At 39.1% G+C, this 18,985-nt stretch overlaps 1 protein-coding gene across 4 annotated transcripts in view; it reads right to left on the reverse strand.

The window, feature by feature from the left end:
• LOC127069915 (homeobox protein cut) overlaps positions 1-18,985 on the reverse strand; it is a 142,932-nt gene that overhangs the window by 56,692 nt on the left and 67,255 nt on the right. For all 4 annotated transcript variants that reach the window (XM_051007623.1, XM_051007624.1, XM_051007626.1 and 1 more), the window contains one exon: positions 16,567-16,767. In XM_051007623.1, the coding sequence (XP_050863580.1) occupies positions 16,567-16,767 (201 nt within the window). The remainder of the gene's footprint in view (positions 1-16,566; positions 16,768-18,985) is intronic.

Consider the following 18,985-nt stretch of genomic DNA (forward strand, 5'->3'; position numbering starts at 1 on the left):
CTAGCACGAACCACCAACGTCTGACTTGCAGACGATATTGCTACTTAATGCATTGCTGACCAATACCATTTTCACGGACACACAAGCACAGCGCACACTCTCGTAGAGACTCATACAATCGAACGGTCGAACGTACAATGTGCAATCTAAATAGAATCGTCTAAATCTACCCGAGTTCTCCAAGGGGGAACGTAAAATATCCTATAACTGATCGAGATTAACAGAAAGAATTGCTTTTAAATATGTATATCCGAATTATCTAATACTAATTTTTTTTTCTTTTTTTCTCTTTTTTTTCTTGAGATCTTAATGATCTTTTGGAAAAGAGAGAGAGAGAGAGAGAGAGAGAGAGAGAAAGGGAGAAAAAGAAGAGAACAAAAAATGAATTACAACGATTCGTAGAAATTGCGAATAGTTCCACAACATATACTTTTTTTCTTTTTTTTTTCTATTCTTTCTTTCTCTTTTCTTTCTTTTTTTTTAAATCCCACAGACTTTTTCCTTCTTTCCATTCAGGTACGAACCTATGTCCTCATCGCTCGAGTTCAATTGTGATTGATCACCGACGGTGATTGAGGGTTCAAAATGAAAGCCTCACCGTGCCGTGACAAAGACAAAAAGACGAACCAATCCCTCCCTCTCTCCTCTTCCTTTTTCTTTCCATTCGTCCCCCGTTTTAACCCCCGAAGTCGATTCTCGAACTGTTCTCTTTTTAAAATCTGACTATCCTCACTTTTTTCTTCCTTCTCCCTGTACACCCTTTCGATCTTTCTTTCCCCTCTCTCTCTCTCTCTCTCTTTCTTTCTCATTCTTTCTCTATCCCTTTCTCTTTCTCTTTCTCTTTCCCTTTTACTAAACTTCGGATCTCTGGCAGTAGCGCGGTGGAACGAATAATGGAGTAAAATTTATACGACTCTCCATATCGGTACAATAAAAAGACAGACGGATAAGCAGACAGGCAGGCAGACAGACAGACGGACAGATAGACGGACGGATGGACGGAGGAACGGATGGACGAACGGACGAACGGACAGAGGAGAGAAAGAGCCGGACAGAGCGATACTGGGTGCTGACACAAAGGAAGGATTAATTCTAAATATCGTATACTTGCCGTGCTAAAAAGAGAAGGCGGAATCAGAGAAAGGTCTCTCCATCATCGGCGAGAAATCCAGCAGACTGATAAGTCATGTACTCTCACGACTACGGTAGCAGCTACGAATCACTGCTTCAATGAGAAAGTCAGATAGGAAAGAAATCCGAGACGGATTTCGAGTAAAATAGAAAATAGAATTAGAGTAGGGGATTAAGTATTTTAATTGGATTCGACGTAATCGTCCCAATTTTTTTTTCATTCTTTCTTTCTTTTTTTTTTGTCAGTACTTCTATCTCTTTTGGTCTTTCTTTCATACTCTCTCTCTCTCTCTCTCTCTATTTCTCCCTTCTCTCTCTTATTCTTAAACAAACTATCGAGTTTGTCTTGAGATCGGTAGGTGTAATAAAGACGACGTCTAGAAGAAGTCCTGGTCCCCCATAAAACGGTTAAAACGGCACGCGCGATTAGAGATTCCATTTGGTCTATTACGAGGAAGGATCGATATTACGCGACCACACGAAATTCGCCGTAAAGTCGAACGAGAGCGTTTCGGAAGGGTGAGAATCGAGATAGAGGTAAAAAGATAGGGAGAATGAACGAGAGAGAGAGAGAGAGAGAGAGAGAGAAAGAAAGAGAGAAAGAGAGAGACAGCACGTTGGCTTTCGAGGCGGATTAATCGTGAATTATCAATCGGCGGAGTCGAGTCGAAAGCCGAAGGAAGCAGTGGGACAAGAGGAGGACGAGCCTGACTGTAATGGTGTGGGAAAGGAATCGAGAGAAATAGAAAGAGAAAGATATAGAGAAAGAGAAAGAGAAAGAGAAAGAGAAATAGAGAAAAAGGAACGTAGAGAAGCAGAGGGACCATCCTCTCTCCCCCTCTCTCTCTCTCTCTCTCTTTCTCTCTTTCCCTCTCCCTTTCTCCAAAGAGAGGAGAGCCTGGAGGGCTCGCTGAACGACGTTTCTGGTTAATCGCGTTTGCGGAAAAACGGAGATAATTCCCGTCGTCCGTCTGGACGATGGAGGCGTGGTACGATGTAGGTGGAGAAAGGTATAGGTTAGGTATAACCGGCCGCGCAAATCGTGAGCTCCGTTCGTTTCGAGGGGCTCTGAAGGGAGCTTGTCCGGAGAACGGCTCTACGTATGTACGTACGGCGTAGGTGGTTCTCTTTCTCTCTCTACTCTCTCTGTGTCTTTCTCTTTCTCTCTTTCTCTTTTCACGTACGAGAACAGGGGGGGTTCCGGAGAAAAGGAGGTAGGGTAGGGATTGATATTCGCGAGCACACGGAATTTTTAACTAGCCCGGCCGGCCTTTAGTCGTTCCGCCACGAAAGCGCAGCGGAAAAGTTATGAATCTAATTTTCAGCGTATTTTTGTCCCGTGCCCCGCCAACACCGTGTGTCTCCTTCCTTCTCTCTTTTTCTTTCTCTTTCTCTTTCTCGCTCTCTACGCCACCACTAGCAGTACCACCACCGCCATCACCACCACCATCGTCCACCTCTAAAAACCTCACACCCACCGGTTCGCACCTCGTTTTCCTCGCCATCGTCCTCTCGTGTAAACCATACTTCCAACCTCTATGGTCGAGACTGTTTCTACGCGATCTACCCCTTTCCTTTCCGTCCTTCTCCTCCATCTCTGTAGTCTCCTCTGACTCTCTTTTTATCTACGTATAACTAGAGATATACGTCTACGCGCTTATTCGCGTATAGATATATTTACGTATATATATGTGTGTGTGTGTGTGTTACGTGTATATATATGTACGTACGTATGTTTACCGCTTTCGCGTAATAAAGCTTGCGAGCCCAGCTTCGTTAGGTTTTTATCTCGATCCAGAGAAGAAGGAAAAAAATTGATTTCGAAATACGTCCTTTCTTTCCTTCTCTTCTTTTGCCTGTTTGACTATACGCATGTTTGCACGTTTCTTCCTTTTTTTTTCTTTCCTTTTTTCTCGTCGCATTTCTCTTTTTCTTCCCTCTCTCTCTTTCTCTCTCTTTCTTTTTTCCTTTCATTCTTTCCTTTCTCTCTCTCTCTCTCTCTACGATTTTTCACAACTCTTTTTCTTCGTAAAATAAAAAGATAAGAATCGACCGATATACACGTCATTTTTATGATAGACAAATTAACGTTCTACAGTTAGATAGTAATTAACGCCGACAATAGTAAAATGAACTCTGAAAAATGAAAAATGTTTCGTCTCGTTCAAAGGGCTACTTCGTAACGTACTAATTTTTCTTTAGATACGATTGTCATAATCGTTTCCATTTTTATCCCCCGTCGTTATCGCTCATTACGAATCGGAAGCATAGCGTGAGAACGCGAAAGGATCGATAAATAATTCGAGGGGGTACTGGGCGAGTAAAATCGTTACCAACATCACGATCGTTACTTCCCCTCCCAGCTACTGTTTCCTTCTTGGATACAAAAGCGCTACTTTTCTCGATTTATCGGTCTCGCAAATCGAGCAGGTAATTTTCAAGCTTACCACTCCGTCACGGTTTGCGAATGATAATTTCGGTTGATGCTTAGGAATACATACATATGTACGTACACTATTACATTTAGTCAACTACTACTGTGTGCTCACGTGAATAGACGACTTGACGAGCATGCGTATCGTAGTTTAGATCGACTCGTCGACTTCGTGCAACGTGCACTCGAGTCATGATAATACACCACCAACCACGGCCCGTTTCTATAAATCTCTGTTGACCCGATAAGAAAAAGATCGAGCCGCTAACGTTTGAACTACCTGAACTGGTCACCATCCCCTTTTCTATTCTTTCTATTCTTTCTACTTCTTTCTCTCTCTCTCTACTTTTCTCTTTTTTTTTTGTTTTTTTTTTATCGTTCCAAGCGATACGATACGACGTAACCCTGCCGACGGTTAAATCGAAGGACTCCGAGCTTTGATCTTCTCTTTCTCCTTTCTTCTTTTCTCTCTTCTTCTTCTACTTCCTCTTCCTCTTCTTCTTCTTCCTCTACTTACTCAAGAAACGAGCTCTTGATGGAGTCTCGGCGAGCATCGCGTGCAAGCATCGCGAAGGTACCTATATTTAAAAGCGTAATAACGATACCATCGGAGCTTTTGCTGCAAGTAGATACGCATCTCGACTGTAAACGGGGTGAGGAGTATGGCGAGTATATCGATCGATTTAAAGTCAAGCGATTTTTTTTAACTACATTTAAAGAACGTAGTACATACATACATACATACATACATACATATATGTGTATGTGCGTAAATGTATCGTATCTTTGACCAATTTAATTGTCCATTTAATTTCTTAGATATACCTACGTACGTACGTAGAGAAGAATAATTTGGATGAAAGGATAAGGAAGAGATAAAACGAGAGAATCAAAAAAAAGAAAGGATACATACATATACACACACATGCGCACATAAAAGAGGGAGCAGAAAAGGTTCATCAGTGAGGTCGACGGAGGAAAGCGGCTTCTCCTACAACGAGTGAAGTCGAAATGCACGCGAGAGTCGAATACTCTCACATACATATACACCTTTCACACATATAAACATATAAACACGCACACATACTCGCAAACGTATCCAACTCCCTATACACGCTCACACGTACACGCGATTACACGCGCTAGTGCATACGTAGACGCGATCGGAGGTACAACGCGGCGCCGGCAACGCACATACGAGAACCGAGTTTTACACATCGCGCAAAAGTTAGTTCCTAATTATTCAGATTTTCAAATTAATGTTTCAGCCGACAATGATGGAGCATCCGGATCGTCTTTCGTCTCCCTCTTTTTTTCCTTTATCGCTCGGACGCAAGCCAGACGTATGTACCACGCATACATGTATTTATATACTCATACATACACAGACTGTACGTACGTACATTGGCTAAAGCATATGAGAGAGTATCCTGGGCCGTTTACAACAAGCTCCCCGGGTCTCTTCCGCCTCCTTCTCGCGATTTTCTAGGGAATACCATTGGGGGAGGGAGAGAGAGTGGTTATTCGCGAAAATACCGAAAACTGATTCTTTTCCATTCGTGAGTACCTATGCCCTTCCTTCCTTCCTTTATTATTTTTTTTTTTTACTTTCTTTTTTCTTTTTCTTTTTTTTTCTTTCTTTTTTTTCTCTATATCCCTCTATCTCTCCACCTCGAGTAGATATGTGTGTGTGTGTGTGTGTGTGTGTGTGTGTATATCTACATGTGAGTACGTACGAAAGGACTTTGTAATTTCTAACGAGTGAAAAAACGAAGTTCGACCACTCAGTGAACGCACGGTGGGGGATTTTCGTCAAAGTTTTCTCTTCTTTTTTTATCTTGTATTTGTTTTTTTTTTTTTTTTTTTAATTATTTTATTTCGTCTTTCCTTACGTTTCTCTTTCTCTTTAGATTTCTCGAATAAATTATATGGTATGTGGTATGCATCATCGTGGTAATAACGATGATATTAAAGAACTTTTTCGTAACGTTAGGAAAAGTTTTATCTCGTTCAATGATAGAAAATATAAGGTAAGAGAGAGAGAGAGAGAGAGAAAGAACTATCTCTATTTCTTTAGAGTGAGAACGCTAAGTATTGAGTTGAGCCTTGTCCGTTTATTAGAGCTTATCGTTTATTGCTTACACTTTTGGTTCCACTGCCGACGAAGAAGACGAAGTAAGACGAAGAAGACGAAAAAGACGACGACAATATGGCGACGTTATCAAATAGCATGCGTTGAGACTTCGTAGACCGTACGGACGATATGGTACGTACGGGGGTCCGCCTTGTTCTACGTGCTCGCAAGAAATACGATGCCACCACCACCTTATGTTAGGTGGAATGAGTCAAACGGAAGATAAGAGGAACGAACGATCAAATCGACGAGAGGAGAGAGAGAGAAAGAGAGAGAGAGAGAGATATATATATAACGAGGTTAAAAGCAAAAAGGGAATTAGGAGTGATTCAATGAAAGATAAAATTCTTAATTAAACGATAAAAATTATTCCGTTTCATTTCTTTTCCTCTACTTCCAATCATAAACGTTTTCGAAAAATCGAAATAAAAAAGAAAAAGAAAATGGCTTAACGTTTAGTTTCCTATACACGTCTTATTTGTTTTGTCATATTAGGTCGTGTTAGATAAAAGAAAGAAGATAAAAAATTGTAACAAAAAAGAATAAGAATAAGAAAAAAAGACGAAGAGAGAGAGAGAGAGAGAGAGAGAGAGAGAGAGAGAGATCTTTTCATATCGTAAATCACGAAAATGGAATACGATCGGCGTGAACACGAATGTGTGAATGTGTACTGCAACGATAACGTTATCTCGTACCTTCCGATGCAAATCGCGATGGCGACACCTGTATTTTTGCGCTCATCAAATGTATCGTTAAATATATCTATACGTAAATACATACATACATATATATATACATATCTAATTCTCATTAGGCTTATTTCGATGATCTGTTTTTTTCTTCTCTTTTCTTTTTTATAAATAGTATTCTTCTTTCCTTTTTATTTTTCATCACGATCGTTTCTAATCCTAATACAAATCTCGTTATCTCTAAGGAATCTCCGTTTCTCGTTCCTTTCCTTTCTTCTTTTATCGTTGTTTCCTTTCTTATCTTTCTTTTTTCTTCTGCATTTTTTTTTTTTTTTTGATTCGATCTCTATCGTAAAAAAAAATTGGTCGAAATTCTGACCAACCGGTAGGTATCTTTCTCATTGCAGAGATTCGACTCTCTAGTTGCGCAAATCGTACTCTTGGCGCGAGAAAGAGGGCGACTTTCTACGAGCAGACTGTAAGGGTAATATGTAGAAAGAGAGAGATACACAGAGAGAGAAAGAGAGACAGAGAGAGAGAGAGGGTGGTGTTGGAGGAGGAAAGGAAGGGTGAGATGGGAGGCGAGGGAGTTATTCCGCGAGTTTCTATATTTTGTTCTACTTCAAACTTACGAAATGAATATCTAACGATATTGGCTCTCCTGGCGTCCCGCACAAGCCGACCACGAAACCCATCGCCGTACGAACCGTAGAGAGGAAGTGAGAAAAAGACAGATGAGAGACGAAAAGAGATAAAGAGAAAGAGAGAGAGAGAGAGAGAGAGAGTAGCCAACACACAGCGAGGCCCTCGTAAGCACTCGTTGCACTTCCTCTAACCCACGTAATTTTTGCTCGAGTGCAAATATTCCCAGGTTTTTACCATACCTCTCCTCTCTTTCTCTCTCTCTTTTTCTCTTGACGTTCCCTTGCCCCACTCCACCTCAGCCTACCCCCCACTAACTCTACTATCCTCGAATTTACCCTCGAAAAAAACCTCAAATTGGGAATCCTTACAACGTATTTCGAAAGTACCGAAGAATATAAATACCGACTACTGTGTAATAGAAAATGATTTCGAACCATTATTTTTTCTTTTCTTTCTTCTTTTTTTTTTCTTTCTTTTTTAACGAAACAGAGAAGAAACGTGTTAGATAAAAGTTTTATTCTCCTATGATGATAATTCGCAGAGAAAGAAAGAGAGATATATATATATATATACACATACGTAGATATATTTATTTCAATGAAATAAGATATATGTGGGTATAAAGTAATCGTCTGTTCTCTGGAAAAGGTTTTAATCGGATTGTCCATTCGTTTATACGAGCCCAAAGACTATTCAGTATATGGGTCTCCTCTTTTGTGGATGATTTGCTCGAAAGAATATTCATTGTATACGAAGATAAAAGCACCGAAAGCTCTCCATCTTCGTAGTCTCTCCTATTGTACCGGCTAATCCGTCCACTCGGAATAAGTCTAATCGGTTTTATGGCGCACGACGAATCACGAAAATATAGGTGTGCCAACACCAATGCCGTATCAAAGGCCAATTAAATGCACCTATGTCAATGTGCATACATAACGCTTACATATTTATATATATATATGTGTATATATATTAAAAGTAAACGATCGTACACTAAGAGACTCTTTACGTACGATCTGCGTGCGGTCTATATTCGAAGTTTATGATAAAATTTATATATGTTTCGTCCGAGGTTTCGAATAAGCACCGATTGTTTGTCGCGCCGTACCGTCGTCTATTGCGCACTCGATTGCTCCTTATCGCAATAATTATCAGTAAATCTTCCTATCAGAGCAAATATGCTAATATCGTTATGGATATACATTTAGCGTACCTATCATTGACATCATCACCGATATACCACGTGCCACTCGATGAAAAGACCTCGCTTATTACGATCAACTTTCTCATCACGGTTGCTATGCGATCGGTCGTAGATAATATCTTTGTAGGAAATTTTAACCTAAAATATAACTGTCCCGTTGAAATGTTCATTTATCAATTTTACGTTCGAATCGATCGTACTCGATAAAAATATCCTTTAGAAATTTCGTCTTAATAAATTTATTATAGATATGTAATACGTATATATGTATATATATATATATATTTATCGATCTCCTCCAACATTCCTTAATCAATTTTATCATAATATTAATTATCAAAGAATGGATCTTTAATCCGTTTTATACGTTCTACTTCGTGATCGATACGAAGTTATTACGAGAAAAGGAAAATAAAGGAGAGGATGGAGAAAAAAAACTGAGAAACCAAAGCAAACGAAATAAACGAAATGAAACGAAATAAAAAAAATGTGTTAAGGAAAAAAGGAAGCGGCAAAAAAAAAAAAAGGAAAAGGGAAGGAAGGGTTTCTCGTTCGAGAATATCAACGTAAAAAGATCTCTTTCCCTCTCTTACTCGGAGGTAAGCGACGTGTGGTAGGAGGAACGAAGCATATATCTACGAGAGAAGAGGATCGCGTTCTCTCGGTTATTTCTTGATCTACCGTTCCCGGTACATTAGCCAACGTGTTTTGAAACACTCGGCGAGCATGTTTGTGTTGGCACCCGTAACACGGTCTCTCACTTTCATCTATTCGCGATACGTCCTTCTTCTCTCTTTCTCCCCCTTCTACCTCCTTCTAAACTCCTTCGGATTCTAACTTGTAAAAGACACGCGATGAGGATCGAGAGAAAAGGATCGAAGAAAACGAGAAACCGATCCCTCTTTATAACACTTTTTACCATCACCAGATGGTTTCTTTCCAACACGGATATTTTTTTTCCTCTCTCTCTCTCTTTTTTTTTCCTTTTTTTTTTTATTATTCTCTCTTTACGGTTCTACATTTATCCATTTCGTGTTTCATTAGATATACTGTATACATTTTATCACGATAGATTACACTCTTCTTCATTGTTTTATTTCGATTAATTACTTATTATTTCAACAGTATTAATACGCCCACGTTTATTGCAATTACTTTTTACAAACACTAGTAAATAATCATTTTACGATCCCAATGAAATTTACTTCATTTTGTAGTATTCCTTTCCACGTGCTTTCTCTCTCTACTTTTATTCTCGCGATAACAAAAATTAATCTATTTCCGCGAAGTGGACGTCGCGTCATTCGCTTCGCGAACATTTTTTTTTCTCTCCCCCATCGTTCGTAAATTTTGTTTAAATAATCTCTACCTCGGAAGATCAAAGAAACCAAACGGAAAGATAGAAAAAGCTCGGTCAGTTGCGTTGAGAGCGTTTAGAGAAATGACGATTTGAATTGGTTTAGCAAGTGTTTCCCAAAACTGTAATTACCGTCGATCGTTTGTCTATAGAGAAAACACTCATGGCTATTTTCAAAGAATTTATTTTGTGGATAAATACTCTCCCTCTCTCTCTCTCTCTCTCTCTTTCTCGTTCTTCTTATTACAACGAATGTGCAAAATCTAATGCGTCGATAAAACGTATATGAAAATAAATCGAACGACTACGATTCGAAACTTAAGAATTCGTTTAATGACCGAAACGAAATTCGAAACGGCCATTTCCTCGCGGAATCGAGCAAAGCGCGATATTTCGTACGGCGCGTAGTTTCAATAACACTGATGCCGCATCGACGTTGCACAACCGGAAACGGAAACAATCCAGTATGAGCTAGAAGCATGCTTATCATCGTATTATCAATCGCTTAGAGAGCAGGCTCGCAATTATTTTTCCCTTATATTCTTCAAACTCATTTCATATTGCATGCGGTTATAGCCACATCCTATCCGGGAAAAAATTTCTACGTATCTTTCTTTCTCTTTATTTATCTTATTTATTTATTTATTTATTTATTCGATACAAGATAACGAGTATTTCATTTCTCGAATGAATTCGATTCCTATAACAATTGCGTTCTATTATTATTTCTATCTATACGAAACATTCTATATAAATTTTCGTAATATACACAGGCACGCACATATACACGTGTATGTACGTAATTATATATAACGCGTATATATATATATATATATATATATATATATATATATACATATACGAATATTTTGAAAATGATTAAATATACGGATTGAAATATTATACGACTTGAAATTGAGAAATGTTTAATAAATGTTTCAAGAGAATTGAAAAATATTAAACCACGGCACGTTATTTATATTTATATTTATATTTATACAAGTACCTACGATTTGTCGTAAAACAAAGCTATATTATTTTCTTTCTTTCCTTCGTTCGTTGTTCTCTCTTTCCTTTTCTTTTCCGTTCTTTCTTTATTCAAATTAGTGAGTCACCGGAGCTAGAGGAGTGATTTATTTTCAGATATACCGCCCCTTCTCTCTCTCTCTCTCTCTCTCTCTCTCTCTCTCTCTTTCGATTTTCAAAAACGAACGAAGAAACGATCGCGAGCGATAGTCTTCTCCGTTGAAACATTAAACTATGTGGCACATCCGAGGCAATCCGTTTGGACGTGTGCCTTGGCTGGTATAGTCATCGCGAAAAAGAGAGAAAGAGAAGAAGAGAGAGAGAGAGAGAGAGAGAGAGAGACACTGAAAGGCATTAAGATAATTGGCATCGGTGACGTGGATTGCTGCGAAAGATCGCTACTTTGACGAAACTGAAATACGAATGCGAATTAACGCGAGTTTCTTGTCGAACGATGATCAATTTGATAAGAGGAATGTCACGATAATAATGATTTTATTATCTTTTATTTTCTTTCTTTCTTTCTTTCTTTCTTTTTTTCTTTCTTTCAACGATAGATCGTTCGCAACGAACAAATGTTCGTTCCATTCGTCGAAATGATTTCAACCAGATACGTTAATATTACTTTCAAACGATCGAGAGGCTCGATCACGTGCCGATATAAAACCAATGGTTATAAGTTTTATTTATAAAACGAATATATACTAATCTAGACTATTTAGAGTTCGGTAGGACGATCAATGACAATGATTATATTAGTGATTTTATTAGCTCGTATCTAAAAGTGTATTTAACTCAGTTTAATACTCGAGTATATTAATACACATATAATACAACCTATATTATTAATACACACATATAACTAATGTAATTAATGTCGATGGAAAACGCGTGCCAATAGATTTCTCAAAAATTCCAAAGCACTTGGACAAATTTCAATGTCAGAAATTCGATGATTCTCTACAAATATTTCTCTTTCTCTTTAAAAGAGATAAGAGAAATAAGAGAATGCTTGACGTTAATGCGTTCGTGTCGCTCGTTATTGTCACCGATGTGTCTCCCTTTCTTTCTTTCTTTTTTTTTTTCTTTCCTTCTCCCTCTCTCCCTCTCTCTCTCTCTCTCTCTCTCTCTCTCTCACTCTTTCCGAGTTGATATTTTTACCGGTTTCGTTACACAGCAGTAACACGACGAACGTACTACGTTTCGATGACGAGTATCTTTTCCTCGAACGTAATATGGATCCTCCGTTTATTCGATTACATCGGATAACGATTCTAATACGATCCACTATCCCTTTACTACGATGATCGGATCTTAATTATCAAAGAACGAAACGAAAACACGCGTCTGTTTTTCAGCATGTATCGACAATCGGTTTGTCGATTTCCGACGATTAAGATATACCAAACCATCCCCCCTCCTTCTACCCTCTCCCACCACCACGCCCTTCTCCACCATCCACCCTATCGATACACGACTGATAGCTCGTGCAAAAACGATAATCAACGAAATCGTATCGCCTCGTTATCCCATCCAAAGTAATTAGATCATTCCCCGTCACTATTCACAGGAGCCAGCACATTATTTACTCCGTCGTTATCATCCTCCCTCTTTCTCCTCGCCTTTCTTCTTCTTCTTCTTCTTCCCCTCCTCCTCCTCCTCCTCCTCCTCCCTCCTTCTCTTCTCTTCTTCCTTCTTCTTTCTCTTTCACCCCCACTACTTTACCTTACTTCTCTTCCACATCGCATTGGCGCGATGCGAACGGCACACCAAACTTCCATTAGCATCCCTTTAATCGGGGAATAATAAAAAAAATCATTTCGACGTCCCTTTTTCTATCGCTTATTCTCAATAAAGACATTGTACGCGTCGAGCAAAAAATTCTTATCTATTATAGTTAAAAGGCACCGTCGATTTCATCGTCGAATATTCCAGGAAAGAAAAGAAGAAGAAGAAGAAGAAGAAGAGGAGGAGGAAGAAGATGTGAATGATGACGAGAAGAGAATGAAATAAATAGTAAATAAGAGAGAAAGAGAAGAGAATCACAGAACGATCGGATAGACAGAGAGAGACAGGATCAACGGCGACGGATGAAAGGGACGTTCGAAGGGATGAGATCGGAGATTATCGGCTTCGAGGATTACAACAACGGAGAGTGGAGGATCCTCCGAAGGCTTCGAAGCAAACGATTTTCTTCTCGATGTTGGAAAAGAAAGAGAAGAACTTGGAGAAGGGTAGGCGTGAAAGAAGAGAGAGAGAGAGAGAGAGAGACAGAGAGTCAAAGCGAGAGCTCGAGTGACTGTTATTGGCTCTAAGGAGGATACTTATTGAACTCTTAGCGGCTTTTTTTATCACTCCTTTCTCACGCTTTAAGTGTTTTCGGCTTTTGTTTAAGGGCCAACCCTTCTTCTTCTTCTTCTCTCTCTCTCTCTCTCTCTCTCTCTCTCTCTCTCTCTTTCCAACTTCTTCGAGATTCAGGTTAGCATTATGCGCACTCGAGACGTGCCACGTTCGCTTGCCAACCCCTTTCCTTCCCCTAAGATTTTTACGATGCCGATATCTCTCTCTTTCTCTCTCGTAGTACATCGTATCGTAAACTAAACGGGCAGAGCACGCCACGTAAAGGGATGACATGTAGGGTGAATAGGGAGGGGGAAAGCTGTGCCAACTACCACTTAAGCTTTTTTCCCCAGGTTAGGTGCGAAAAATTCCGGTTATGGGGATAACTAGTTTTCCACATTATCCGAACGAAGCAACGGTGTCTCTCTTCTCTTTATTTCTCTTTTTTTCTCTACATCTATCTTTCTTTATCTACATATATATATATATATCTTTCTCTCTTTCTCTCTCTCTCTCTCTCTCTAGTTCCTCTTATCGGCTTGCTCAGCAAGAGATTTATCGTCGGTACGCACGCTGATTAAAATTCACCTTTCCCGATGTCGATATAAACGGCCGCGCGCGGAAAGCCGAAGCGATGAGAGCGGATTATTGAAATTATTCGTAGCACCACGTTGGATGGATATCGCTTGATAGCCGGCAACGAGACTCTGTGTACGTTTACGCACGCACATCTATATTACGTGTGTTATGTACGTGTGTTATATGAGAGAAAGAGAGGAAGCTAATGCATTCCTCGAGTTATTCATGAATTTACTTGCTAATATCCTACCGAACGCTTTTATTTTCATCACTCTCTTTCTCTCCTTCTCTCTCTCTCTCTCTCTCTCTCTCTCTCTGTCTCTGTCTCTCCGTCCCTATCTCTCTTTTTCTCTTCTCATACACTCTTTGATACTATTCGATATCGATAAAAATATGTCTCTTGCGATGCAAATGCGTTCTCTCTCTCCATTGGCGTATCTCGCGCGACCTTTCATCCTATCTCCTCCGAGATAATTTTTACAAAACCGATTTCCTCGTTCGCTCGAATTTCAAATCAACTTGGGGCTATTACTTCAAACCGTTACAATCGAAACTTCGAAAGGCAATTATTTAATCCATCGATGTGAAACGTATTCCAAACGAAAGTATAAAGTAAGTCTGAGGAGGTACCATTAATAGGGACGGCGAAAAATACGAATAAAAAAAGAAGAAGAAAAAGAAATAGAAGAAAAAAAAGAAAGAAAATGAAAGAAGGAGAAAAGGAAAGAAAGAAAGAAAGAAAGGAAAAATAGGAACGAAATAATTAATAAAAAAAAATAAAAATAAAAAAGATCGCGAATGTATATATATATACATATATACGTATCAAGAAACAATAAACACGTTAAGTAATCTTTTGAAAGGGATTCTATCAGCACCTTTTAGCAAACGAGTTATATACTAACTCGGCTCTTTGCCCAAAGACTCGCGAGATACAACGATTGATTCGCTATTTAGAGACTTCCTGCTAGCCATGATGCTCTACATTAAAATCGAATAATGACCGTCATTATCTCCGATCATTCTTGCCGCGAAGCAGCTGTTCGTAGTACTCGCCGCCTCTCTCTCTCTCTCTCTCTCTCTCTTTTCCCTTGGATGAGGAATCGAGGGTGTTAGAAGGAGAAGAAAGCAAAAAACGAACTAATAAAAACATAAAAAAATAATAAAAAAAAAAGAAAGAAGGAAAGAAAAGTAAAGCAAAAAAAGAATATAAAAGACATATGAAAACTGTTCCTACAGTCGCAGGCTGCTATTTTTACCGAAAAGCGAATCGTCTGTGTCCGAGGTAAACGCAAAGAGACGTTTGTACGAAAAAGAGAAAGATGAAAAAGAAGTAAGTGAGAAAGAGAAAGATAGAGAAGAGGGTGTAGAAGAAGAAGAAGAAAAAGGAGAAGAAAAAGGAGAAAGCAAAGGGAGAAGGAGGAGGAGGAGGAGAAGATAGAAACGATTCTCGGTTATTTACACTCTCGATAAATATACGATAATGTTATCGCCGTTAAAGCACGACACAGTGCATGAAGCTTTCGAATCCGAGCGGGGAATAGTGAATCGTAATAAAAGATCTCGGTAAAGCGAGAGAAGCTTGGACCAGCTCTCTCTCTCTCTCTTTCTCTCTTTCTCTTTCTTCATTTTCTTTTTATTCTCCTTTTCCTGCTTCTTCTTCTTCTTCTTCTTCTTCTTCGACGTCTTCTTCTTCTTCGTCTTCTCTCCTCCAACTCACATCGCATTCCGCCGTCTTAACGACCCGCGCAACGGGGACCGAAAGTCCGAGATGCCGCGCGCTCGACGTGTCTAAATATAACGAAAACGTATATCTATTCGACATCGAGAGGGAAACGCCGTCGTGCGAGTCTTTAAATCGGACCTCGACCCTCGCGTGTAAAAAAAAAAAAAAAGAGAGAGAGAAAGAAGGAATAAGAATGAATTGAAAAGTAAAGAAAAAGGGGAAGAAGAAGGAATAGAATTTTCAAAAAGAAAAAAATATATATATAAAATAAAATACTTCGTATATAATATAGAATTATTATACTTCGAATTCGATCTAATCGAAGAATCATTAGTAATGATATATATATGTGTGTGCGTGTATGTGTGGATAAGGAATAATATATAATTGATAAAGAAAATTATAAATCATTAGTATTATCGTGGTTAGTTTAATTTGTAATTCTCTCGATCAGATATCGATTAGAGTAAACCAAGAGTGTAAGAGAGTAGAAGGGACAAATGAGAAAGAGAGAAAGAGAAAGAGAGAGAGAGAGAAAAGAGCGGGGGTAGATTTTGTAACGACGAAGGGAAGCGTGATTCGAGGCGTTTATCGCAAATCAGAAAAGGTGAAGTGCGCTCCGTTAGCACGACCACCGCAACGAGTTGCGCTCGGTATTCGGTTGTAAAACAGGGGGTTGAATCTATCTCCGTCCTCTCTCTCTCTCTCTCTCTCTCTCGTTCTTCCCTCCTTCTCTCGTTATCTCTCTCCCTCACTCTGTTCACGTTCATAGTCGCGCGCGCGTCCGTTTCACGCGTGCGATCGCTCACCCAAAGAGGGTGAGTGACGAATAGATGGGGATGTAAAAGAGAGAGTGAGAGAAAGAGCGAGTGAGAAAGAGAGAGAGAGAGAGAGAGAGAGAGAGAGAACCACTGGCGTTAGTCATTCACTTCTACGCGTTTACGCATACTCACGCGAGTAATGCGGGAACCCTCGCGTGCAACAGTTAAACGTCGAGGTCGACTCGGTTATATGAATTTCGAAAGCGCACCTCGGCAAACGCAATCGTGGATTTTCGATCCTCGTCAAACGTTCTGTTCTAATTTGAGATTTATTAATATTTTAACGCTAACTGACGAAGAAACCTTCTCCCTCCTAGCTCTCTTAATTAAGTCCAGTTAGAAAATTACTTTCGATGTCGCGTTCGACTTTATCGATATCTTTCTTTGTTCGAAACGATTGAAGAAACAAAGAAACAGAAAAAAGATGGAACGAAATATATTAAATTTGAAGAATTCGATGTAGTAACAACAATGACTTACCTCTTTGTCCTTGGCCTGCAATTCTTGCTCGAGATTGCTATTCGGAGTTCTCCTGGGATTACTAGCGTCGTGTTGCTGCTGCTGATCGCTTCCCTGCGAAGTCTGGGACAATTGGTGTCCCTCAGTCTTAGAGTTACCATCGTTCGCGGTGGCTAGTTGTTCCTTCAACGCGGACACTTCCTTCTCCGCTAACGTCGCCCTCTGAAATAAATCGACGATAAGATATTTAGTAACCTTTCCAATGTTACGAAAGAAGAACGAAAACAAAAATTTGTTTATACACGCGAGTGCGTATGTATATACATATATATGTATAAACTGATAGGATATTTAGCGACCTTTGTAATGTTACGAAAGAAGAGACAAACATTTGTTTATATATACAATATATATATATACGTATATATAGTGTGTATAATATGTATATATATATATATATATATATATATATATATATATATAAACAGATTATTTGCAGATATGTGTTTATATCGGAATAGATAAGTAAAACTTTTTTTTTCTTTTTCTCTTCGCCCCCCAACACTTCCCTTGAAAATCCTTTATCCTCTCGATACTACATACGTTTTCGTAATTCAACTCACGGTGTATAAGCGATCGATTAAACGAGCCGTACGAGGGGAATAACGAAAGTTTCTCGTGCCAGTTAATAACAATTGTGACGCAAGTTCGAGAGCCGACTGCCGTTTCGCCAACGAAATCGCTTCCGCGCGAACGCAGGCACGCACACCGTACACATCGACGCCTGCTAGCTAGCTAGCTAGCAAGCTAGGTAGGTAGTTGTAAATTTTCACGATTACTAGACCTCGGATCGTTGAATTACCGTTACCGTTTAGTACCATGCGAAATTGATCGATTTCGCTTTCCTGCCTCTAATTTTGTGAATAGGAAAAGCTCTCAGCGAAAATAGAAACTACGTCTCGCCGTGTTACATTTCTCAAGAACCTTCTCGATAATCTATATCGAAAACTAAAGTGACGTTTACTTAAAGCGATTCGGAAAATAGAAATTTGTATAATTCATCAATAATTATATATATATAATATAATAATATACATTAATATATGTATATACATATACAGAAAAAGAAAGAGATATATATATAAATATCAAATTTCATCGATCATCGAGGCCTTTCATCGAGGATGAAAGAATATTTTCATATATGTAACTTTACAAATTTTCGATGTTATCTTCGATATCTGATTATTCTCAAAAAAAAAAAAAAAAGTCGAATCTTTCCAATGAACAGAAGAGAGAAAGAGAGAAGAGAAAAAGGAAACTAAACGAAAAATAAAATTCTACGCGTTCGTAAGAACGTAGAATAAAAATCAAACTATTACAACTCGCTATCGCGTTTGGTCCTTTCATTTAAATCTTGAGAAGGGACGAGGAGAACGTGCGATGGACGTGATGGGATTACCTTTTTAAACTTCACCCTGCAAAGTATCTAATAAATATCGTTCGTGGCTCGGTACCTTCGCCTCCCGATATTAATTATAGATGCTTTTATATTCAAAGTAGCTCGAGCGCTCTCTTCTACCGATAGGCATCCTCTCTTGCCACCGCACTCCAACCCTATGCCCATGCCCATGTACCTATGCTCATACCCATACACCCATATTCACCCCTCTATACTTGCTATAGCTCCACCACAAAACCCACCCTCCACGTGCGGTAATTCCTGCCCCGTTCGTTCGTGTCTCCACCCCTCTTACTTTTGGTACCCCTCTATATCTCCTCGACGTACCGTTACCCATCGCGTATCCTCTTCTTCGATCCTGCTGATCCTACCGATGAGAATTCATACATACGCGTTCTCTTACATACACAAGTATGTATATATGTAAGCACGAATGTGTGTGTGTGTGAAAGGGAAGCTGCAAGAGAGTCCCGATCGATTGGTCGAATCAAACAGGTTACGGTAGTACTCCTCGTGTCATTCGTTCGAAAGAAGGGGAGAAACCAGATTCGCTTTGACCATCCATGGTTGCTATCGAATCTCTACTGACCTATTATGTACCTATGTATGTATGTATTATGTATATATGTACGGATGTATGGATGTAGAGATTTAATGTAAATTTCGTTAAACGTTCATTCTCGGTTGCTTCTCCGATACCTACGTACATACGTTCGTACGTTCGTTCTTTCGTTCGTTCGCGAATAATTTTCTTTTTCTTTTTCTTTTTTTTTTCTTTTTCAAGAGATTTCCCGTCTTTATCTATAATGATCGCAAGAGAAATGAATATTTTATACGTTTGACGTGAACGTACTATACGAAATCGATCAGATTCGTAAAAGAAAGGTCAAAAGCTACGTACGTACGTATGGATGCATGTGTATATATATATGTATTCATATATATATGATGCGTGTGTATGTGTTATGTATGTATATA

Source organism: Vespula vulgaris, chromosome 17 (assembly GCF_905475345.1).
Source record: "Vespula vulgaris chromosome 17, iyVesVulg1.1, whole genome shotgun sequence".
Lineage (NCBI taxonomy): Eukaryota > Metazoa > Arthropoda > Insecta > Hymenoptera > Vespidae > Vespula > Vespula vulgaris.